We start from the raw sequence: 25,982 nt of genomic DNA on the forward strand, positions 1-25,982 counted from the left end.
AAAAAAAAGTTGTTATAAATAATTCTTCCCATCCACTCTCTACGGCAGAAGAAAGTGTACTTGCTAAAGGTCTCAATTTTGTTATCGCCCCTACTTCAATACCTAAAGAACTATTCTTAACTAAGATAGAAAAAGCAGCATCCTCATTACCCATCCATGAGGCAAACCTTCTTCGTATGGAAGCTATTTTTGCCATAAATCATGCAAGACCGCCTTCTGACAACATTTCTCATTCTGAGAGATCAGCTATCAAAAATTTGAGATACAATAATGACATCATTGTTCTCCCTGCAGACAAAGGAAATGGTACTGTCATCTTAAATAGATCGGATTACCATAACAAAATTTTGGACCTACTTAACATTGACACTTACTCTGAACTAAGTAGTGATCCTACAAAAGAACTACATAATAGAACCAACAATTTATTGAAAACCACCTCAGAGTTACCAAGAAACATCCGTCTTTCCCTTAGGTTGATTCATCCTCTAATCCCTAGGTTATATGGACTCCCTAAGATCCATAAATTAAACTCTCCACTACGACCAATCGTTGAAGGCATAAACTCCCCTACTTACAACCTTTCAAAATACCTTGCCTCCTTTTTAAAAAACCTTTGTGGTACTTCCTTTTCTCATATAAAAAACTCAGCTGATTTTGTCTCCAAAATAAAAGACATCAAACTCTACACATCAGATTTAATGACAAGTTTCGATATTGTTTCCCTCTTTACGAATGTACCTACTCAAGAGGTTCTTAACCTTCTCCAGATGAAACTATCCAAAAAATTTTTCTCCTTACTCTCTCACTGTGTGAACTCAGGATACTTCAAATATGATAACAAAATTTATAAACAAAACTCAGGTTAAGCTATGGGCAGTCCACTCTCTCCGATTCTTGCTGATATATTTCATCAGGAGTTTGAAGAAAAAGCTATTAATTCCTCGAGTCTTAAAATTAAAATATGGTATCATTACATTGATGATGTATTCCTCATCTGGGAACACGGCGTCGATAACCTCAACCTTTTTCTAGACCACCTCAACAATTTTCATCAGAAAATCAATTTCACCTGTGAACTTGAATCCAATTACTGTCTCCCCTTTCTGGACTTAAAACTTACGAGATGCGCTGAAAATGTCAAATTCTCCATTTTTAGGAAACCCACTCACACAGACAGATACCTTCATGCTTCTTCCCATCACTACCCTCCACAAAAGTTTGGTATCATTTCAACCCTGGCACATCGAGCCAGATTGTTACAGATGAAACATAAATTGATTACGAACTGAATTCTCTCAAAAGGTCTTTTGTTAACAAATTCTCCCTTAAGAAGAAGATTAATAAATTTATCTCTGTCCGCCGCTCAACTGCTGCTGAAAATTCTTCTCCACCAAGAGCTTTTATTTCGTTACCATACATCAGCTCTCTCTCTCTCCCCAAAACTTGCTAAAATGCTCCAGAAATTCACCATTAGAACTTGCTTCACTACGTTTCCTAAACTTCGTTCCATACTCAGTAGATCTAAAATGAAACATCTTCCTACTCAGTATCCAGGAGTCTACAAGATTCTGTGTGATTGTGGCACACCATACTACGGCCAGACAGCTAAATCCATCCTTTTATGCATGGAAGAACATAAAAGAGACATTTCCTGCAACAGAACCCGAGCCAGCGCTCTCTCTCTAGCCATGTTCTCTTCTCTATCAACTCAGATGAAGGCCACCAACACCTTGTAGACTGGCCACTAACTTCTAATATCCATGTGTGCTATGATGAACTTGAAAGAAAAATAATTGAATCTAGAGAAATATCGCTTGATTCATCTCATATTAACAATAGCCTTAGCTATAATATCTCTGATGCACACGTTGCCACTATCCAATACTGGCGCACTCACGCCAGCTCTCGCACATAGTCAACTTCATTGGAACTCAAGCACGCATTCCTCTTTTAAATGTAAATGTACTTGTGTTTTATACTAGCTCTGTTAATGTATTTTATCATGTCTCTGTTATTTTTTATTTAATTCTTTGCCTGTGATACCTGAAGAAGTTGATATATTCAACAAAACTAGTTGTATCTTAATATTAAACTTGTCATTCTCGGTATAGAGTCATTTAATTTCCTTTTATATATATATATATATATATATATATATATATATTATTGTTGATCCATTCAACGAAACGTAAACTAGTAGTATCTTTTTAAATAAGCCATGTCACCTCTTTATCTCTCGGTATCAGTCATTTAAACTAATTAATAATATATATATATATATTGTTGAAATTAGGATTTACTCGGGATGTATACATTTATAAAACAAAATTTAACTGACTAGAACCCGAGAAAGTATGACAAAAACCTTTAATACATCACAACTAGTTTCATCGGTGCTCCGACTTCTTCAGGTGAGAAATAAAAACATAAGATATAAAATAACACGGTAAAAAATGAACTTTACAGCTTAATAAAAAGCAGAATAATAACAGTCATATTTGAATAGGTGACCGCGTGCTACCGTTGGCATGAGTAGAATGTGTGCGACAGCTAATTTTTGAGCGCCAGTACTGGATTACTGCGCTATGGGAATCGGGTAGATTGTAGCTAAGATTATTGTTTAAATGTGAAGGGTCCAGAACTATTTCTTTTGATTCGATAATTCTTCTTTCGAATTCATCCTTGCAAATATATAAATTAGTAGTGCGTTCCCAATCAACTTGATGTGGCTGTTCTTCAAGGTTAGAGTTTGCCGAGAAAAGGACATGACTGGAAAGGGCGCTCGCTCGTACTCTACTGTAGGAGATGTCACGTCTATGTTCCTCAAGACGAAGTGAAACAGATTTGTCTGTCTGGCCAAAATAAGGTCGACCACAGTTGCACAAAACTTTATAAACACCAGGAAAATGCAGATGGTTGTGTTTTGGCTTTGGTCGACTCAGAAAAGAACGAAGTTTTGGCAGCGTAGTATAATCGGTCTTTATGTTGAATTTTTTCAGAATCTTAGCTAGTTTTGGGGTAAGAGTGCTGATAAAAGGTAACTGTATATGAGTGATAGGGTTGGAGTCATCTTCTTGTCGAGGATGTTGGCGTGGTCTCAAACGTTTAGTGATGTTGCGAGACAAATATATCCATTATTTAAGAAGGTGTTTTTCAGGAATTTAAGCTCTGTTTGAAGGTCTTCTTCTGTGGAAATGAGACATCTTGCTCGATGGGCGAGAGTGGAGATGATGCCCAGTTTCTGAGGTGGGAAGTGATGAGAAGAACCATGTAAGTTTAGAGGAACTGCAAAACTTCCTAAACCATTTAAATAACCAACATCAAAACATTAAATTCACATCTGAACTAGAGATTAACGGCGTTCTCCTGTTCTTGGATCTAAAGATCAGTAGATTTCCTGACTGTCTTAAATTTTCAATTTTTCGAAAAACCACCCACACTGATAGATATTTACATGGTTCTTCTCATCACTTCCCACCTCAGAAACTGGGCATCATCTCCACTCTCGCCCATCGAGCAAGATGTCTCATTTCCACAGAAGAAGACCTTCAAACAGAGCTTAACTTCCTGAAAAACACCTTCTTAAATAATGGATATTCGTCTCGCAACATCACTAAACGTTTGAGACCACGCCAACATCCTCGACAAGAAGATGACTCCAACCCTATCACTCATATACAGTTACCTTTTATCAGCACTCTTACCCCAAAACTAGCTAAGATTCTGAAAAAATTCAACATAAAGACCGATTATACTACGCTGCCAAAACTTCGTTCTTTTCTGAGTCGACCAAAACCAAAACACAACCATCTGCATTTTCCTGGTGTTTATAAAGTTTTGTGCAACTGTGGTCGACCTTATTTTGGCCAGACAGACAAATCTGTTTCACTTCGTCTTGAGGAACATAGACGTGACATCTCCTACAGTAGAGTACGAGCGAGCGCCCTTTCCAGTCATGTCCTTTTCTCGGCAAACTCTAACCTTGAAGAACAGCCACATCAAGTTGATTGGGAACGCACTACTAATTTATATATTTGCAAGGATGAATTCGAAAGAAGAATTATCGAATCAAAAGAAATAGTTCTGGACCCTTCACATTTAAACAATAATCTTAGCTACAATCTACCCGATTCCCATAGCGCAGTAATCCAGTACTGGCGCTCAAAAATTAGCTGTTGCACACATTCTACTCATGCCAACGGTAGCACGCGGTCACCTATTCAAATATGACTGTTATTATTCTGCTTTTTATTAAGCTGTAAAGTTCATTTTTTACCGTGTTATTTTATATCTTATGTTTTTATTTCTCACCTGAAGAAGTCGGAGCACCGATGAAACTAGTTGTGATGTATTAAAGGTTTTTGTCATACTTTCTCGGGTTCTAGTCAGTTAAATTTTGTTTTATAAATATATATATATATATATATATATATATATATATATATATGCATATATTATTTTATTTAATTATGTTTATTTATTTATTTTATTTTATTTTTAATTATTTTACATTAGCTACTTAGGTGGCACCTTTTTGGAATTGTCAGTTATTGTTCTATCAGCTATGTACTGAAGATGTTTGTGATACTCAAGCGAAAATTATACTAATAAATAATATTTTACGTGAGTTTAATTCTGGTGTTATAATTATTTCCTTCCATTATTTCCTCAATAATGGAAGGAAATAATAGTCATTCTTATGCACATGAATCTGCGCATAAGAATGACTAAGTTATACAACTTTGTTAATGATATGAATGTGCATGATTATAAAAGTGACTTGATGAATGGTTGAGTGCAAGCTCATCCAGTTTAGACTTAAGTGAGACATAAGATATGAAGAGAGAGCTAATAAAACTGCATCATGCATCGTGCTGGGTTAAATATACAAAAAAAAAAAGTATTGTGCTAATTTATTTGGCTTAAATACGAATGCCAGGCATATCAGGACTCAACCCCTTTGTTCCTGATATGCCTGGCATTTGTATTTAAGCAAAATAAATTAGCACAAGAGGATCTCAGATCATAAAACTGGATCTCAGAGAGAGAGAGAGAGAGAGATCAAATATAAAGGGTAGAGCATTTTTAGGAAGGGCAGACAAAGCAGAGGAAGGTTGTGCCACTAATGATATCTGATGATTTGAATTCCATTGGGATAGAAAGCTATGATTGTAATATTAGTAACAAATTTCATTTCTATGTAGCAGTGAGTTTGAAGCTATATGATGTGAAATGGAGTCCAACAAGATCAAACACATGCTGTTGTTGTTGTTGTTGCTGCTGCAGACCTAGTGGGTTGGTTTCTGCTGATGATAAAATGCATCAACCTCAGGTTGATGGATTTTATCATCAGCAGAAACCAAATCAACCTGAGGTTGCTAAATGAGTAATCATCATCATGGGTGACTTTAATTACCTGAACCTTGGTTATGTAAGAAGTGAAATCTCATGAGAAGAATAAATCTGAATTTCTAACATTGTTATGAGATACTTCCTCAAGCAGCATGAGATAGAAGGAAGTAGAGATCAAAAGAATGTTTAACCTGATTATGGTGGGCATTTCAGTTAAAGATATGGCTGTTCTCCAGTTAATGACAGTGACTACACTGTATTGACCTGGAAACTGGCTATAATATATGAGTTGCTGGATGCGAACAACACTGGCAATGCATTGGAAGTATTAAAAAATAATTATATGATGCACTACTAGAATGTGTTCGTATAATTCAAAGAATAAATAGAGTAAGAGAGAAATAGATATGAAATCTTATTAAACGAGAGATTCTTAAAAAAAAAGATAATGCAGAAGGAATAGCATGTGCATAAGGATGATGTCAGTTATGAAAATTGTAAGGTGCAAGCCAGAAAATTTATATAAATATCAGAGAAAGTTAAATCTGATTATGAAAAGAAACTAGCTATGCAAGGTAAGCAACCAAAGAGAATCATATTGTTATGCTTAAGTAAAAGAAAGAAAGAATGAATGAGAAAGAATAACTTTACTGAAGTAGATGGTATGTGAGGAGCAGATGCAGAAGAAATTGTTCATCTAATGTCTCCATTTTGCTAACCTGGTACAACATGAAGCTGAATGCTATATCTATATTTGATGAAGAACCTCAGTTGTATGAGGAAGAAGTACTATAGCTGTTGCATAAACTGAATAAGAATTTGGCAATTGGGGTCTGAGAGGATATCAGTGCACAAGCTAAAAGAATGTTCAGTTGATCTGGCTGTAGTCTAAGAACAGGGAAAATTCCACAGGAGTGGAGGGAATAATAACTCCATTGCACAAGGGTGAGACAAACACTGATGTGACTATCAACTGATCATCACTCACATTAATTAATAGAAAAATAGATGTCTAAAGCTAATAATTAACTAAATTTATTTAGCTAATTAGATTAATTAGCCAATATTTTGCCTTGGTCACCATTGCACCTTCATGAGTGCAAAGAGATATATTGAACACATACATACAGGCACATTAGAAGTATGAAGGCAAACACAGACATTGTAAAAAGCAGGCTTCTGCAGTCCTAATTTGCACCCTCTATGGGTGCAGTGATGGATACTTGATGATGCTTCAAAATAATGGTCTCAGATTTTTGGCATTGTGATGCAGCTGAATTTATTCAAGTTTGGGAATGTTGTAGTGCTTTGTCAGATTACAGAAATAGTCTCTCTGATTGAAATTTGTTTCTGTATGGGAAGGAGGTTTCTTCCACTGAATCTGGTGATCTCTATCCATGGCATGGTCTGCCAATCCAGAATGATTGGAGTAAAGATGCAAGACATATTTTCTGTGTTCTTCTAAGTGGATATTAACAGTTCTTCCTGTTTGTCGGAAGTATTTAAACTTGCAGGAACAGGGGATACTGTAGATCCCAGGATTATACAGATGGTGGGAGGAAAAGGGTAGCTAATTTTTGATAATGCTTAAAAGTGATCTGTGTGTTACACTTTTTAAGAATTATTATTATCTGGTATGAGTCCAGAGACTCATCATGGGAGACTCAAACTAACTGTTATACACACAAAACCTATTATACCTTTCCAAAAACTCATTCACTGTCAGGGAACTCACAACTAATTCTGTGCAATTCTTTCCATTCATCCACCACTCTCCATTGCAAAAAATGTGGTCCATACACACCTCCTTCTAACGACACTCTTACAAAACTTCCATGGATGGCCCCCTATTCTCAGACTATTTGTCATATATTTGAAAAATTTTCTTTGCATCAATTTGATAAATCCCCTTTTAATACCTTAAAAGTTTCTATCATGACTCCTCTTTTCTGCGTATCAACTAAACTTTGTAACTCACATATGTTCAGCCTATTCTCATAGGAAGCATTCCACAGACCTGTCACTCATCTCTGAATCTTCTCTGCCACATCTTGGTCCTGAAGAAACCCTGGTGGCCAAATCTGTGCATACTAATCAAGATATGGCCAAATCATGACCTTATAAAGAGGGATAATAACTTCCCTATCTTTACTTGTTAGTGTGTTTTTCAACATCCAAATAATCCTTTGAGCTATTTTACTAACTTTTGCAATATGTTCTCTGAACTTTAATTCTGTCCACCATTATCCCCAAGTCCCTAGCCTCATCTATTTCTTGCAATCCAGTACCATCAATTTGATACACCATATGCAACCTTTTCAATGCAAAGTGCATAATCTTACATTTTGCAACATTCAGCTGATAATCATTATCCTTTTGCCCACAATGCCAATTTATTTAAATCGTCCTGCAGGATAATCTACATCACTGTTATCAACTATTGCTCTCCCCACTTTTGCATCATCAGCAAACAACTCAATATCCTGTCTTAAATCTTTTCCTATATCATTGATATTCAAATTAAAGAGTAGTGACCCCTAGTGACTCCACCATATACTACTCTGAGATGTCTGTTTGTTGAATATGCCATCTCTACTAAACATGTGGAATCAGAATCCTACATAAGAAGATTTGAATGTCTTTATAAGGAAACTTGTGAAATGTTATTTCATTGACCAAACTTAAATAGCTTACATTCATCTCTTTTATGAAAGTACTTTTTTTTAATCTGCTAACCTTTTCTGATTTTTTTATTATTGTTTTTTTTTTTTTTTTATTCCTTACTAAAGTTGTTCTGGTGTTTTTTTTTTTTTTTTACAATTTAGATATATAGGTAAAAATTCTACCAATCAAAATTAATTGATTTTTTTTTTATTTCTAGTATTATGTCTACTTATTTACAGATGTTTATAGGTATCTTGCAGTGGAGAGCTTTATGGAGAGTCTGTCTCAAAAATTGTGAGATATATATACAGCAAACTTTTAGGCAAAAAAAAAAAAAAAAAAAGCTAAATGCATTAACAAAACCCCAGGTTATTCCTAGCTATTGAAGAATTAAAGAAGTTTTTTATAACCCAAAGCTCAGCTTTATTAGAGGACCAGTAAATCTTCCAATTTACTGGTTGGCCAAGTGGTTAGCATATAAACTCTCCAGCCAAAAGGCTGTGGGTTCGAATCCCACTGTAGGCATGGATGTTTGTGATTGTCTGTGAAAATTCTAGTGATGGTGGTGGTGGGCAGTAGATGCCATTGGTGTAGTTGGTGAATTGAGTGGTGGAGACAGAGAGTTGTAGAGTAGGTGCCCTCCCTCGATGAGTCTTTGGACTCCCTGGAGGTGTCATGTAATCCATTTTATCCAGAGAGTTTCTTGATATTAGTCACTGAATTTCTTCAATGTCTTGCAAAGATGTTTTTAATACCACTTGTCATCTCACACAGAAATTTTAATTGCTTGCCAGCCATTACAGGACCTATGTTACTGGCAAATTACTTAGTGTTCTATTTGACCACTAACTTAAGATGAAATTTTACTGTTATCTAAGGGTCAGGATTATGCCATTTCTCCTAAGACCTTGCCACTGATGGACTTTTGTCATTCCATAAATAGTGTTATATTCACTTCCATCCAAGACTACTAATGGAATATTCTTTGAGCATGCCAAAATTCTTTTCAATGCTAATCTACCTCCTCTAATTGTTTCCAGAACTGAAAGTTCTTAAATCTTTAAAGAATAACAACAATCTTTCATCAGAGGACACGAAGGCAAGGCTGTAGTTTTACAAGATAAAACAAAGAATGTTACAGGAAGGACTTCCTTAATGCTTTGTGACTATTATAATTACTGGCTACTCTCTTCTCATTCCACTGTTAACCAGGTTAATAAACTCTATAATCTCATTGACATTGTCTTTGCTGGGATGATGATGATTAATCCCTTTCATCCCCTGCCCCCAGGTTATATTATTATTATTATTATGTGACATCTCCAAGGAGTCTGAGGACTCATCATGGGAGGGCACACTGCTCCTACACAACTCACCATCTCCTCTACTTTATCCTCCAACTACAGAACGACACACAGTGACATCTACTACACACCACACAGTATTTTTTGTCTGTAAATTGCATGTGTTCTCACTGCTGATTTGCCTGTGGGGGGGGGATGAAAAACCTGAGTTTCCCAGAGGAAAAAACTCTGCTACCTACATATTGAGATCAGCTAACTCACCTTCAGTTGAAAAAGCCCATATAAAGATTCCTGTTGTAATGAGAAGAATCGAATTCATGTCATTTCCGGTTGAAGGCCACATTATAGTCTTTGCAGTATCCACAACCTGGTGATCTTAAGGCCTGGCTTTGATTGTATTGGTTGTCTTATTTATAAGCTAAGTATTTGTCAAATTTACTTCCTACTTTCACAAGGAAATTCTCCCTCATATTACTTTGAGCTTTCAGAAATAAAATTTGTGTTCTTCTTTTCAGCCCTTGTGATATTGTTATTAGCTTAGATATAGTGTTGCTCTTCACCATTATCCCCTTTATCAGATACCATCATATTACCCAAGCAAGATCTTCCTTCTGATATATTCACTTTTAAATTTTGTTATTCATTCTGGGTATTTTATCATTCAAAATAAATTATAGCAACAAATTGAAAGTACAGCTATTAGAAGTCCTTTACTTTATGGAATGCTAACTCTCATCAATGATATTTCTCCTAAATCTGTGCTTTGGTACAGATATGTTGACCACTTCCTTGCAACATAGAATGGTCCTTCTTCTGATCTAAAAAATTTCATATCCAAAATATAGTTCACTTTAGAAAAAGAAGTAAAACAACTGATTAGCCTTTTTTTTTTTATGAATCTGTTAACTCTTTGACAGCAGTCTTCACTTCAGTGTTTCAGAAGAAAACTTGCACAGGCCATCGTTCATGCGAAGTTGCATATCATTCTAGTCAAAAAAATTGGGACTATTAACAGAAAGATTCTTTAAAAAGTACTACAATAGCATCTCCATAGCACAGTTGGAAAAAATAAATGTATATTGCACCCTTTGATTGGAAAAGGCCTAAGTTCAATTCTTCTTGTGACGGGAGGAATCTTGATATGTTTTTTTTTCAACTGAAGGTGAGTTAGTCGATCTCATACAGAGGTAGCAGATTTTTTTTCCTCTCGGAAACTCAGGTTTTTCTCCCTGCATACCGACAAATTGGCCTTCAGAACACACACAATTTACAAACAAAAAATACTAGTTGTGGTGGTGGGCAGTAGATGGAGTTGGTGTAGATGATGATGGTAGTGGCAGTTTGACATAGTTGGTGGATTAAGTGGTGGACACTGAGAGTTGTAGAGTAAGTGCCCTTCCTCAATGAGTTTTTGGACTCCTTGGAGGTGTCATGAAATAATAATAATAGTTAAGTTAAAGGGATAAAAATCCCTTATTGTTTTTCAGCCAGTAAGCGAAACTAAGATCGAAAACTACGATCTGAACATTTCATGCCGACGAACTGTCGGCGGATCCAAGCGTAAGTGACCACTTGGTAGTGCCACACCACGGCAACTCGTTGCAAAGGTGGAGCAAGATCCCTCACTATTCTTGATATTTTCTCATAATGTAAAAACACACAGCTCCTAGGAGATGTAGTACTGTTTTACATTATGAGGAGAGGTCACTACCCAGACCGGTTTCAATCTTTTTTGAGGTCTCATCAGTGAGTAGCTAGACCTAGAATATCAGAGTTTAAGTGAAAAGAACTTACATACTTTTGCTATACGATTGCCAGAAAGGTGTGTCACTATATTATATTATAACTTATTAATTATAACAAAGATGAAAAGCCAAACCGGCTATTTTTTTTTTTCTGGTGAGGTTGATAAGTTAAGGGGATAAAAATCCCTTATTGTTTTTCAGCCAGTAAGCGAAACTAAGATCGAAAGCTACGATCTGAACATTTCATGCCGACGAACTGTCGGCGGATCCAAGCGTAAGTGATCACTTGGTAGTGCCACACCACGGCAACTCATTGCACAGGGGATTTAAGTTAAGGGATTTAATTTAAGATAAGTTAAGGGGATTTTTATCCCCTTAACTTATCAACCTCGCCAGAAAAAAATAGCCGTTTTGGCTTTTCATCTTTGTTAATAATAATAGTTTTTGTAAGGTAACAAATTATCAGCTAATTCCTCATTTAAAATAAACAAAAATTAAAAAATAAAAGACAAATGAAAAATGAAAAATGAGAAAAGGTCAGCAGACTGAAAAGCAGATAGTAGGCCATTACATCACATCTATTTAAGTTTGGAAAATAAAGTAATGTTTCATAGATTATCTTATAAAAACATTCCCTAAGGAATCTGCTCTGATGTAAGATTTGAGACTTATTCCATAGGACTTTGTGCTAATAGAGATGGCATATTCAGCAAGCCAGATTGTTTGGGTAAAACATACCTGATATAAGATTTATATTCCTCATGACAGACAAATCGGATATTTAAGATTTCCAAAATAAGACAACCCACAAATGCAAGGAATCTGGTAGACATATGGAAAATTAAGTAGAGAAAGCTGATTCTTTTTCTGAAGGAAAAAAAGCTGAGATTTTTCTGGTAGGACAAAATGCCATGCAGATATTGAGAGGCATAAAAATTTTGCTATTCAGATAATCCTTTAACATAGTTGCAGTGGAATATGAATAATTTCTTCTTGAGTAAAAGTGGCAGAATCCTATAGCTGTTGAAAGCTTTGTTAAGAAAAGCTTCACTGACACCATTTGTCAAGAAGGTTGATTTGATATAATGCAATTCTTTATTCAGTAAGTCATCTGCAGAACATAAAGCAAGAGCATGACATATTAAAGTCTTAATAGTCCCGATTTTTTTGACTAGAATGATATGCAACTTTGCATGAACGATTATGTTTATTATGTTTGTTATTATGTTTGTTTGTTTGTTTTTTTAAGTTGTACTAAGGATGCCCCTTAGATGCATAGTCAAAAATTAAATTATTTGATTTAATGTTAGTTATTGGTTTCTTTTATTTCCATTAGAAAGAAATATTCATTATTTGGTATTTACTTTTTTTGAAGCTTGAAAATTATTACAATTTGGCATATTGTGGACTCATTCCTTGTACCTACTGAATTTACACCTCCTCAGAAATTAGATTAAAATTTATGTATATATAACTTCATATACATTTCAAATGTAAAGCCCAACACAATGATCTTTGTGTATATATATTTATTTGTTTGTTTATTTTTAACTTAGGTGACTAAGAATAGATATGATGGTGATATAGGTATCATGCCCCTCGAGTTTGACAAAGATAGTTTAACTTTTGCTATAAAGAAGAAGTCAAAAAAGCAATATGAAGGAGGAAGAGAAAAAACAAATCAGGCTACTCAAGAAACTCAATCTAATTCTATTCTAAGCTGATACAAGCATTGAACTAAATGTATTACAAATTGACTATCAGTTTACTAAGAGGTGAGGATAACAAAACACCCTACAGTAGATGATGAAACAAAGAAAAATATACCATCCTACTGGGTGAATGTCGTTATATAATTATAGTTACGTGCCATCAAAATATAGTGAAGTAATGATCATGGATAAATTTCTGGACAGTACACAAGAAAAAATCATATATTCAAGACTTATATATCACTACAAGAGATGTGTTTGTTTCAGTTGTTGCAGTTTTTTTAAAATAATTTTTTGTGGTCATTTTGTAATATTGCATTTAATATGCATTTGTAGATACTGAATGATAATTTATTTATTGAAACATCAAACTTTGGAACTGCATTTATTTCTGCTGAATTCTTATTTCTGGAGAAAAAATTTTAATGTTTTCACTATTTACTGACCAGCTACAAAAGATTTTACTACCATGCTGTATTATTGAAGTTCTTAAGAAGCAAATTTGGATGAGTGTTCACTTTTGTTTATTTTTGACTAATTTCTTTCTTTCTTTCTTTCTTTACTTATTTTTTACTGCAAAATGATGCTTCATTATATGTAGATCATATTTTTACTACTGAAGGTTTTAGGTAAAAAATAATTAAGAAAACTTATTTTATTATTGCATTTTATTTATTTATTACTTTTTATATGCATGAAAAGATTACAACAAAATTTGTACATGCATTTGTTGTCAGCAAATTCCAGTTTATAGGAAGATTAAACCAATGATCTATTTATATTGTCTAATTGTCTTGTCTTTTAATGTATATTTCTTATTATCAGAATAGTAAGACTCATGATAGAAAGTTTGTATTTCTTTCATAGTGTTCTTGTGATTCATTAAAATTTATACACTTATGATACATAAAATTGTTTAACTATTTACAATGAAATAGTTTTTACACAAAAATTTAAATGAGTTTTTAATGGCATGTGTGGCATAGTAATAATTATTAGAAACACATATTTACAAGAATAATAAATAATTTTATTATTGCAGAGATTTCAGCATGAAATTAACAAGCTGTCATCAATGCATTGGGATGATCCCAAGTTGAAGCTAGAACAAAAGAATGTTATTCCTTTTTACAGAATTGAGTCACGTGCTGGAGTGCCACCATACATGTGGCTACAAAATAACATGATTACAGTGAAAAATAAAATAAATTAACTTTGAAATTCAATAAAATAACTATTAGATAAATTAAATAATTTACCTGGAATGACATGATATTTGGGAAGAAGAAAAAAAATAGATAAATAAAATTAATAAATAAATATAAGGGTGAGACTCTCCCAACAGTGTAGCAGCACTTCAGCACTCTCTTTGAATATTTGCTCAAACTTGAATCTAAAGGATCACTACTAAACTCATCACTCCTGACCTGAATCACTTCAGACTAGGAAACTCAGTGACAGGCAAAAACCCACCACGAAACAGAACCTCTCTATTCTTCAGGAAGCAAGCAAGCCCAGACATGGACATTAATAAATGTCATCAGTGGGAGCCAGACTTTATTGAGGAAAAAGTAAGGGGGTGCTCATCATAGGCCTAGAGTAGTTAGTACAAGGGTGTAAGAGAGCTTGATAGCATTAAGAGAAAGAAAAGACAGATAGTATGAGAGATAGAGAAAAGCCCTCAGCTCATTTATATCAACATATAGCCAAAGGCTATCAGTTTTCCTTTTTTCTCATGCAGATGAACAGTCAAAAGAGTGTTTGGAGAGCTCTGAAAGCTAAATTGTTTAGTTTTAAAAAAAATAGAGTTATCAGTTAAAAAATTGTGTTATAATTAGATGTTGTGGAATTAATTAGTTTTAAGTTAAAAGATTTGTTTTAAATATTGTTAATTTAGTCTTTTGCACAGTAAGTTACGTAGCACATTGCACCGATGTGAAGCAGAACAGTGGCATCCAAGGCACCATTGTTTGAAAAATTTAGCCAAAGGGACTTCTTGCAGTCTGATGTCTGCAAAGTGTACACATTACCGAAGGCAAATGGAATTTGATTTGAAAGTGTGCCGAAAATGCTATGAGAGTGAGGATTAAAAGTATGTCTCAAGTCATGAGATTGAAGTAGTGGTGGAACTCAGAATACGCTTGAAAACGTGTGTGATATAATGGGAGATAGGATTGAAAGAGAGATTAAATGTGACACAATTAAGAGAGAGAGAGTAAAGGTGTTGAATAAAAGAATAGTATGACTGATGTAAAGAATGAAGAGTTGGCTGTAATGAGGGAGATAGCTCAGTTACACGGAGTGATGCACAGGGCAAAGCGGGAGCTGGAGCGAATGGCAAGTGGGTCAGCTGATAACAGAAAGAAGTGCGAGAAGAGAAATGAGGACTTGACCAAGAGAGAGAAAGAAAAATTAAGAAGCAAGTATTGTATCACGATTCAATCATAAAAGGCAGGATCAATTAGAGATTGACAAAATCATGCTTTTTGGGTGCAAAAATGAATTATGTTAGTGAGTCCGTTAGAGCACAAAAGGGAAGGGTGAAGAGATGATTGTATTGGCTGGAACAATGATTTGAAAGAGAAAAGTATGGCATGAGATAGAACATGAAATAATTACTGGAAGTAGCAAAAGAAAAGAGAGAGAGAGAGTTAAGATAGAGAGTCTGTTGCTGCGGTATGACAGAGTAGAGCTGAGAAGGAGGGCCATAATAGCGAATGACTTGATGCTAGGTTATGCATGAGGAGTTATGTGAAATGAGTTTGGGTGAAAGGACTTATATAAGAAGGATGGTTTGCATCTGATTGGATTTGGTATTCAGAGACTAGAAAACATGTTGTTGAATGAAGTGAAAGTGGATGTGTAGAATCAGGGAAATAGAGCGTTGAGTGGATATGCAGACATCAGTAGGGCAGTTGAGTGTAAGAATGTGTATAATACGCCTCAGTTAGAACCACTGGTAACAAACCAGAATGGGATAATTAGTACAAAGCATCAGGATAGCGGTGGGCCTAAGGGAATTTTGTGCTTTATGTCCACTAATGCCAGGAGCATTTGGAACAAGCAGCAGGAATTTTTGGCATTGGTTAGTTCATACTGGCCAAAAGTTATTGGCATTAGTGAGACATGGCTAACAGAAGATGATATAGTTAGTGGGATAGAATGTGAAGGGTATAGTGTTTTAAGGAAGGATAGAGAGAAAAGAATGGGAGGAGGAGTTATTGATGATAGCCAATGAACTGCAACCAAAGAGAGTAGAAGTTCAACTGCAGGACAGTTAAATTGAACATTTGAGGCTATCTGGTGTGAGATAGAGACCAGCAGAACAAAATATACAGTTGGATGCTGCTATAGACAAGGAGATAGAAAAGATGATGGATAGTATGTACTGGCAAATAGACTCAATGAGTAGAGGATGGGGAATTATTATGAGGAATTTCAACTATGGAAACATAGATTAGAAGGAGGAGAGGACACATGGGAGGAAGGAAATGGAATTTATGCAATTACTAAGGGATGTTACTGTTCCGCTTTATCAAGCCTTGATAAGACTGTATCTTGACTACCGCATGCAGATCTGGACACCAGGCTTTCTTCACGATGAGGAGAGGTGAAAAGGATCCAGAGACAAGTGACCAAGATGGTAGCAGGATGATAATTACCTGATACAGCATGTGATGGAATATACTAGGGGGATTGAGACTCGAAGTAGTAATTGCATCTGAGAATTTGTCTATAAAGAATATGACTACGTTGTCAGCAATTGGTGAGAGAGAGAGAGTGATCATATTGTCTTGACTTGGGAGGTGGCTAAATGTGTGAAATTTTCAGTTAAGAGGGTATATGTGGAATTGCAGGGCTGGTAAGTATGACAAGCTTAGGAGATTGCTTGGATTGGTGCATAGCATGTAAAACTGCAAGAGCTGGATGTATGTTGATAGTGCATGTTAAAGGAGTGTTTGAGGGAGGTAATGGCAGACTGTGTATACCTTCAAGAGAGCTAATCAAGTGGGAGTTAAATGGGTGAATATTATCAAACTGGAGCGGTAAAAAAAAAAGAAACAATTGTGGAGGGAATTTAAAGAAAAAGCTGACCAGCAGGCACATAAACAGTACAAGGCACAGGCCAGAGTCATGACTTATTACTAAAATACTCTGGATTAGAGATAGGTGCTAAAAGTTTTTCTGCTTGGTTATACTATAAATTAAAGATGCTAAGAAGTTATATTTTTGATTTAATCCTTTATCCAAGTGTAAGTAAATAAAGTTTGCATATGAAGTAACTTCAAGCTTTTCACACTTTCAGAAGTTTTAAAGTTTCATTCGCAAACTTTGTTTGCTTACACTTGGATAAAGGACGAAACCAAGAATATAACTTCTTGGCATCTTTAATGTGTAATATAACCAAGTGGAAAATCTTTTAACAAATATCTCACAGTAAAACTCAACTACAAATTAGACAATATTGGCACACATTAAATATAAAATTTACTTATCTTTTTTGCAGCCTACATGGTGACTGATCTGTAATACTTGCCACGTAGTGGCTAAAACTGTTTTTTTTAGTGGCAAGCTGTCTACTCTTTTTAGTGGCCAAAACTATATTTTATGTTTTGTTTTGTTTTTCTTCTTCTCCTGTAATGGGAGGATTATGCACACATTATTTTATCTTTTGAGAGTGAACTATGAGGAAACCGGTTACTTGCAGCACAGCAACCTAAAATCTTTTAAAAAAAATTTAAAAAAATCTGATTTATTTCATTTTGTTATTTTATTGTATTTCAAAGTTAATTTATTTTAATTTTAGTTTTAACTATAATCTCATTTTATTTTGTAAACTTTGATATGGTGGCACTTTGGACACATGGCTCTTTTCTGTAAAGAGGAATAACATTTCTCTGTTCTAGCTTTACCTTGTGATCATGCTGATCTGATGATGGCTTTTTAATTTTAGGCTGAAATAATAAAATTATGCATTATTCTTTTTTCTTGTGAATATGTGTTCTAATAATCGACACATTTAAGGGTTTTTTAATTATTTTTTTTATAGGCAGTTAATTGAAAGGTAACAACACTGTGACTGCATCAAAGGCATGTAAAGGGAATACTTATCTAATCAAAGTCCTGTATGTTGTAATTTGAGTTAATTCTTATCAGTGCATTTGTAGTGGCAATAACAGATTATCTTGTGTTGTAGCTGATCTTGGGGCAGGACATGAGAATTTGTCTTGTGCTTCCTTTTTATGCTAGATGGGCATACCACAAATCATGATGTGTGCTTCCATTGAAGTAAAAGTTATGCAGAAGCAGAGAAGTGAATCTCTTTGTTTCCAAATATTAAGGGAAATTATAATTTTTTAGTATATTAAATTACTGTAAAATTGTTGTAATACATAAAGAATAATATGTGAACTACATTAATTGGACATAAAAAACCATGTCCCAGTGATTTGCATATTTAATGAGGGAAAGAATAGGCATGAATAGAAATACATTCATTACAGACAAATTAATTATGAGTAATTTACATATGTGATATATCGTGTTTCTAATAGATTGCTATGGAGTAGAACAAATTACATGGTGTTCTATAATCTATAGACATACATCCTTGCATTTGGGGACATTTTTTGGGGGGGTGGGGGAACTTATGAGGAGAGGAAGAGGGATTTGTTGTGTAATATAACTAAAGAATAATAAACAGACTTTTATAAATTGGTAGTTTAGTGCTGAAATAGAAATGCCTATAGTGAACTCCCTTTCCACCAACACTATACTGCACAGATGCAAGCAAAAAAAAGCAGAAATTATTGTACAACTAAATAAAGTTCATAGACATTTGGAGTCTGTGTACTGTATTTAGTGACAGTTACAGGAATTAGAGACAAATGGAATGAGAATGGTACTGTATAATGAAACACATCCTCCCCACAGATACAAGCCAAACAAAGTAGAAGTTTCATTATAGGACTAAATGACATGCATTGTCCTAACAATCTATTTCAAAATAATGGGTAAAGGAATTTGTTTTACGAATTTTTGACGCTCAAATCCCATCCTATTCTTTTACCCCAAGAAAGAAAGCATATTTTTAAAGAAAAACTTTAGTTTTCAGAGTTTATTTCCAACAACAGCCATATTTATTATTATTATTATTAGCAGTATCCTACAGATCTCTCTCGCACATAAACACATAGCTCATCATACCTTGACTTAAATGCATTCATTGTCTCCTCACTCTCCGCACTTTTGGACAATGCATTCCAATCACCTTCTACTCTCCACACATAAAAAAACAAAACTACTCCTCACCTCCTCACTCACATCTTCCTTAAACAGATTCTTGTTCTCCAATGATAACCCCCCTTGCCAACTTATATACAGGCTAACTTCAACTTAGGAACATAATGCATTCATAGAAATTTATTAGTAAATGAAATGTTCGTAAGTTGAACTTATCCTTTTCATAAAATATATTGTTAATTTTTATTGCGTTTCTTTAATAAATAACTTTAATACAGATATACTAGAAATGAATAATCTCCAAATATCCTGGTTAATTAGATTAATTAAATGCGATGTACTATTTATTTCTTTCATGGAAAGAATTAAAGTATGATATGCATAATAACTGTTAGTACATGACTAGTATAAAATTATTAATTTCATATTAATTAATGCAAAACTGTTAATTAGGTATTTTTACAATTATTATTTATATGGATGCTCATTTGCCACTCTCCAAGTAAAGAACCTAGTCTACACATCCTTACTAACCACAAACTTAGACAGCTTTCAAGTGTGACCCCTTGTTTTTCCCCTACTCCACATGTATTGAAAAGTTTATTGTGTGTGTGTGTCACTCTTATAGAGAATCTCTTTAGTAACTTATAAATTTCTATCATATCCTATCTCCTCTGCCTGTCAGATAAACTCTGCATACCACACACTTTCAGTCGATCATCATAGGGTACATCCCATGGACCTGTCACAAGCTTGCTACTCATCTATGAATCCTCTCTAACACCACGTGGTCTCCTTAGACCTAGAAACAGGCGACCAAATCATAACCTTATAAAGAGGGATGATTATCTCTACTTGTCAATGTGTTCATCAACATCCAAGTAATCCCCTGAGCTATTTTGCCAACTCATGCAATATATCCTCTGAATTTCAAATCTCTATCCAATATCTCCCTCTTCCCCCCATATTCCTAGTGTAATCAGTTTCTTGTAATCTAGCACCACCTTACATTTTATAACATTACACTGACAACCATTGTCCTTTGCCCACATTGCCAGTTTATTTAAATCATCCATAAAATATCTACAATCACCTTTATCAACTGTTGCCCTCCCTGGTTTTGCATCATCAGCAAACAACTGAATATTCCCCCAAGAATCTTCTGCTATATTATTAATAAACCCTCATTAGTGACATCCCTTTTCTGGAATATACTTACTCCATAACAAACTTGCTGATATCTATCAGACAGCCAATCTCTGATAAAGAGATTAACCCAACACACTGATTTACTATCCAACTCTATTCTAGTCAAAGTTGAATTTGAAGCCTTGGTCTTATCACCTCCCTTATAAAGTGAAACAATTTTTCCTCTTTTTCACTCCTTTGGAACTAGACCCAATCTAAGACTTATGATATCAAAGCTGTTAACTGCCTGGAGCAGTTCCTCAAGACACATGTTGATATACCATCATGCCCCACAGTATTATTAACATCAAGTTTATTTACTTTCTCATATATCTCCTCACTCACCATCAGTGGCTCCCTTTTCCTTCCCACTGCTCTCAAATTCTGTATGATGTTATATTCATGAGGATGAATATAACCTTTATGAATTGCTTGTTTAACATCTCTGCTATATCCTCCTCACTGGTTATCATTCTGCCATTTTCACTAACCAGTATCATCCTTTCATAATCATTCTTTCTTCTACTGGATATGTATTGAAAGAATTCCTAGGTCATTAGCTACTGTTCATATTGCACTTTTGCTCTCCTTGTGTGTCACCTTTCTTACCTACGTTTTGTACTTCTCATGCAACTGAGTATTACCTCTCATCTAGTGCTGCTTCCATAATGCCTTCTTCCAAATTGAATACCTTACCTCTTCATTCATCCATTTCACACCTACCTTATTTGACTTCCTGATCTTTGAAATGCATTCAGACTCCTCTGTTCAGACATTTCCTAATTAGTGCCCTTTTTTCCCATCCAATTACTCATTTCATAATACAGCTGCACTCTTGAGTTTGTCATAATCACCAGTCTTATAGTTCCATATATCCCTTTTACACAGAAGTCCTCATATGGCTGGCAAACACCCTTGATCCTTCTGTACCCTCTGTTATGTTCTTCCTAAGGTAGTTGTTTCTGAAAAACTCAAGAAATTCATTCTTTTTTGCATATGCTTTTGTTTTTCACTGTTCCTCTGCATTACTGTCTATAGCAAGAACCAACTAAATATTTCATCTTCTTCACTCCTATCTTGCACCATACTGCTTCAAAACCACTGCTGCTATTTGGTCCTTGCATCTCCACCATGAATGAGCATAAATCTTCTGCTACCATTAACATCACTCCTCTTTCCTTTCTGCCTTGTTTATATGTCTCTATGAAAAACATCTCTCTCTCTCTCTCTCTGTTCCAATCAGGATGTTATTCTTATCTAACAATATCTTACTTATTTAAGCAATTTTTGAGCAAATGAACTCTGTTGGTACTACAATTTCATTCTCCTTATTTCAGATATTTCTGAGATTTGTAAACATTCATGTTAGTTAGCTTATTTATAGTTTTATAACAAGTCTCACTGACCCCACTCCTTGGATATGACCCCTCCATACCCCACAGCCATTCATCTCTGATCTTACACCTCCCCAGAATCTGAATGTTTCCTAACATCCCTGGGCACCTCACATGTGCACATCTACTTCTGTATCCATCATCCAGGCTGCTCACACAATATCTCCCTGCCCATCTTGATTTCCCTGCCCTCCCATTTCCTTGTCTGTCTAATATTCCATCTCTCTCACTCTCTTCGCTCATGCCACTCACAAACTTCTCTATCCAACTTTTCTGCTCTTTCACATTGCCTCTTTCTTCTCCTGAGGTCTTCCAGTTAAATATAGCTGATCTCTCATATACAGCAGCTCTATCCATCCCCCCAAATTCATCAACATGTTCATGAAATGAACTTCTTTCTGCTCACATACCATTTATAATCTTCTCTCACCATCTCAACACATTACCATCATACCTGGACAACACACAGTTTCTTACTCTTCTCAGCAACCTCCTGATATCCATTCTTACATTCTCCTTGTTACCAACCAAATCATTCATGCCTGCTACCACTACCAACCCTTTTGGTTGCTTCTCCTCATGTCCAGTGCTTAAATCACTGTTCTTATTCTACCCTATTGCACTTTCTCATTAGCCACACCTCTAATAATTGAATACCTCTACACAGAAAATGTTGAATTATTCATCACCTCTTTTGCATTGCCATTTTTTATTCCAGTCTTTACATATCTGTTATTCTTGTCATTTCACTTCACAATAACATCATCTCTTGCCTCATCTTCATCAGTTCTGCTTTCATGTCCTGAGTTACTTTTTTCACTGCTATTCGCTTTTTTCACATGATTGGTTGTATACTGTTTTCCTCATTGCCTTTACACCCACTATCTTGCAGTTGGTCTGCCTATCTTTCATGTATGCTATCTTATTGTTACCTTTAACCACCTCTTCATAGTCTCTTTTGCCTTTCTTTTTGTATCATTTGCTCCTTCAACTCCATTCTCTACAATACTCAATTTCATGCTTTTTGGCATTAACATTCAGCACTTCATTTTCCCACTTCTGACAAGTCTCACATTTCTGACTCATGAAACACCTCTGATATTCTCTCTCTCTACCTTCACTTTCATGCCACAGTCCATTTTCCTTCAGCAAAGAGTATATAATACACGCACACTGCACCTCACAAAATCCCTATGTCAGATCCCCTGAATGCAACATACACTTTATAAATCTGTCAAAAACAAAAGACTCAATCTCAAGTTAAGCAAGGAAAATACTGTTATTAAGTATCAATAGTATGTGAAATATAAACTAAAGTAAATTGCTTATCTTTAAGCAATTAAGCTTAGCATAGCTAAGCACCACCTGATGAGTTTTGTCTTGTTATTAATCTTTTAATCTCTGTTTTAACTTCCCATTTGAAAATCATGAGGTAAAAAAAAAAGGTAGAAATAAGAAATTGTGAAGCTCTATGCAAAATTTGCATTTCAATACCTGTTAATGTGTGTAACAGAATATTTGATTCAGAAATATCTGAAATGTCATATTACAGGATTTTGAATTTTCTTTTTTATATACTGAAAAATCGAGCAAAGTATTTGGTTATATTATAAAAGTAACATACTGTTTTTAATCATAGTGTTCGATTATATTTTTGATGAATATGGGAGACAAGAATAGAAACTGTACCCCTGCATTTAATATTTTAAACAGGAAGACAGTAAATCATTGCAAGTTCACTAAACTGATAATTAAAAACACACATGGAAATTTTCTTCCCAAAGAGTTTGCATCCTCCTTCCCCTCCCCTCCCCCCACTTTCAAAGAAACTTTTTATTAATTTTTTTTAATACATCGTCAGTTGTAAAAAATGTGATCACAAAGGTTCATAATGGCTTTGCCACTACCAATGATCATTTCTACTGTAAAAGGATATCTTCCTGGTTGGAGGAAATGCCAACTAGACCTACATTGGTCAGAGAAACACTGCCATCTTACTTATTGGAGACCTGAAGCATCTCTTACTGTGTTTGGTCCGTGGAGCAGGTTTTCCTGTTTCCATCCCCTCAAGTCTTTCGAGATGCTATGTGAGAAATACTCTTCAAGGATGTGCCAAACATATGGTACACATCCGTGGGACTGAATCTGGTATTTCTGAAGCTTCCTGATCAGCTAGTGTGCATAATCTCATTGCCATCTATTTTACCAGATTGTACCTACCTAGAGAGAGAGGGGGGGGGGGAGGTGCTCTTCAATGTTATTCAAGGAACTATCAAGGCCATGTTATGGCATGGAGACTGGATGCTGTCTATATGGGCAATATGTCTAAGAGCATCTCTTCCCACAGTATGTTCCTTAACCGTGTTTATGTTCACTTCTGAAATGCTAACTTGACAGTAAACCTAAACAAATATAATGCCACTGCAGTTAAATTAAAAGTGAACCTATCTCAAAATCCTCCCATAAAATTCAGAACATGCAAAATAACTTACAAAATATTTCTTACATATTCACGTCACCACATTCATAGTATAAACACCAACCTGAATAATGTGCACCATCACCTGCAGATATCGAAACCTGATCTGTTGCTAACTGAACCCCACATTACTGTCTAACTATACACTGTACAACTTTTTCGGTCATAAGGATGATGATGTCTGTGCTTATGTGCTATCTGATATTCCTTGCCAGAGAATGCCTAACTTGAATCTCCTTTTTTTTTAAAATTTCTCTGGCTTAAGATTTCCTTGCATCATTATGTATCATTCATCTGCTGTCTGTGCTGTTTCCCCCAATTCTGAAAATCATTCCTCCCTCTCTGCTTCTTATCCTTTAAGCTTAACTTCCTTCCAAATTGAATAACAGAGCGAAGTCATCTTTCCTTGGTGACTTTAATGTCTACAACTGGCTCCTATTTTGCTGTAAGTATTTTTTTGTAAATCATTACTTATAGCAAAGTAATGATTTACAATGTCTACAACTGGCTCCTATTTTGCTGTAAGTGTTTTTTTGTAAATCATTACTTATAGCAAAGATATTTGCTATAAGTAATGAGTTAAAGTTAAATCATTGATATCCCAACCAAAATTCAAAATTCCTGAAAATCCTCTCCACTTACTTTTTTATTACAGAAATTATCCATGTTGGAATGAAGACCTCCATTCCACCACTCAGTTCAAAATTCCTACTCATTCAAGCAAGCCTTGATTTTCCAAAAAAAAAAAAAAAAAAAAATTAAAAAGCTTATAAGGACTTGAGATAAAAAAATTTCATTTCCATTTATAGATGACACTGAAGCCTGCAACATTTGCATGTCACATGAAGGCCGTCATTTCTCTTACTCTATTCAAAATTCCAACCCTATATCCAAAACATTATTTTTCAAAAAAAAAAAAAAAAAGAGCATGCTACAGTGGTCATAGGAAAGAAAACAGCTTAACATAATTAGCTTTAGACAGATACTCCAGCTTCATTCACAGCCTACACTGAAACTTGCAACATTTGCAAAACCATCATTAACCAGGGCTAAGTATGACTTTATTCTTCTTCATGTAGCTTCCTCAGTGAGAGGGTGCTGCACCATGTAATTCCAGTTCTCTCTGTTGGTGGTTTCCTTTTTGTTTCTGCATAGCCATGTGATCCTGTTCATGATCTTATATCTTCAAGCCATGTCCTTCGTTTTTTGCCTCTTGATCCTTTTCCCATAATTTTTCCTTCTAAAACTGTTAGTATCCTCTGTCCTGCTGAACCTCTCAGTACATGTCCTGCCAATCTCATCTTTCTCTGGCTCATTTCCTGTAATAAAGATCTCTGTGTTCTCATTCTCTGTAGGACATCTGCATTTGTCACATGTTCTGTCCAGGGGATTTTCAGAGCTCTCTTATAGCACCACATTTCAAAGGCCATTATCTGTTGCCTTACTCTCTTCTTGAATATCCAGGTCTCGCTTCCATATGTGAAAATTGGCCACACTAATGTTCTTATCATTCTTTTCTTTGTCTCAATACTCACAGAACTTCTGAGCAGATCTTTATTTTTCCAGAATGCATCTTTAGCTATGGCTGTTCTTATTTTTATTTCTTTATCTTGCTTTCCATCTGCAGTAAAGTAGGTGCCTAAATATTTGTATTCTGTTGTATGTTCAATTTTCATATTGTTTATGAATATTTCTGGCTCGGATCTGCTTTCTTTTAAGATTTGCATTAATATCTAATCCAAATTCTTTACTTTCTTCAATTAGTAGCCACAGTAATTTGATTAATTTGTTTCTGTTTTCTGCTATTAGAATGGTATCATCAGCATATCTAAGATTGTTGTATTTTATACCATTGATACTAATTCCTGTTTTTTGTTTTTCAATCTTATTCATCACTG

At 34.9% G+C, this 25,982-nt stretch overlaps 1 protein-coding gene across 2 annotated transcripts in view; it reads left to right on the forward strand.

Annotated features, from left to right (window-relative positions):
- The window catches only part of mtDNA-helicase (mitochondrial DNA helicase), a 261,591-nt gene extending 248,032 nt beyond the window's left edge, over positions 1-13,559 (forward strand). For both annotated transcript variants that reach the window (XM_090393687.1, XM_090393686.1), the window contains exon 15: positions 12,625-13,559. In XM_090393687.1, coding sequence (XP_090249813.1) covers positions 12,625-12,792 — 168 coding nt within the window. In that variant the 3' untranslated portion in view covers positions 12,793-13,559. The remainder of the gene's footprint in view (positions 1-12,624) is intronic.
- The last annotated feature ends 12,423 nt before the right edge of the window (positions 13,560-25,982 follow it).

The sequence above is a fragment of the Typopeltis vanoorti genome, chromosome 6 (genome assembly GCF_054136105.1).
Source record: "Typopeltis vanoorti isolate ZY-2024b chromosome 6, IOZ_Tvanoo_1.0, whole genome shotgun sequence".
Lineage (NCBI taxonomy): Eukaryota > Metazoa > Arthropoda > Arachnida > Uropygi > Thelyphonidae > Typopeltis > Typopeltis vanoorti.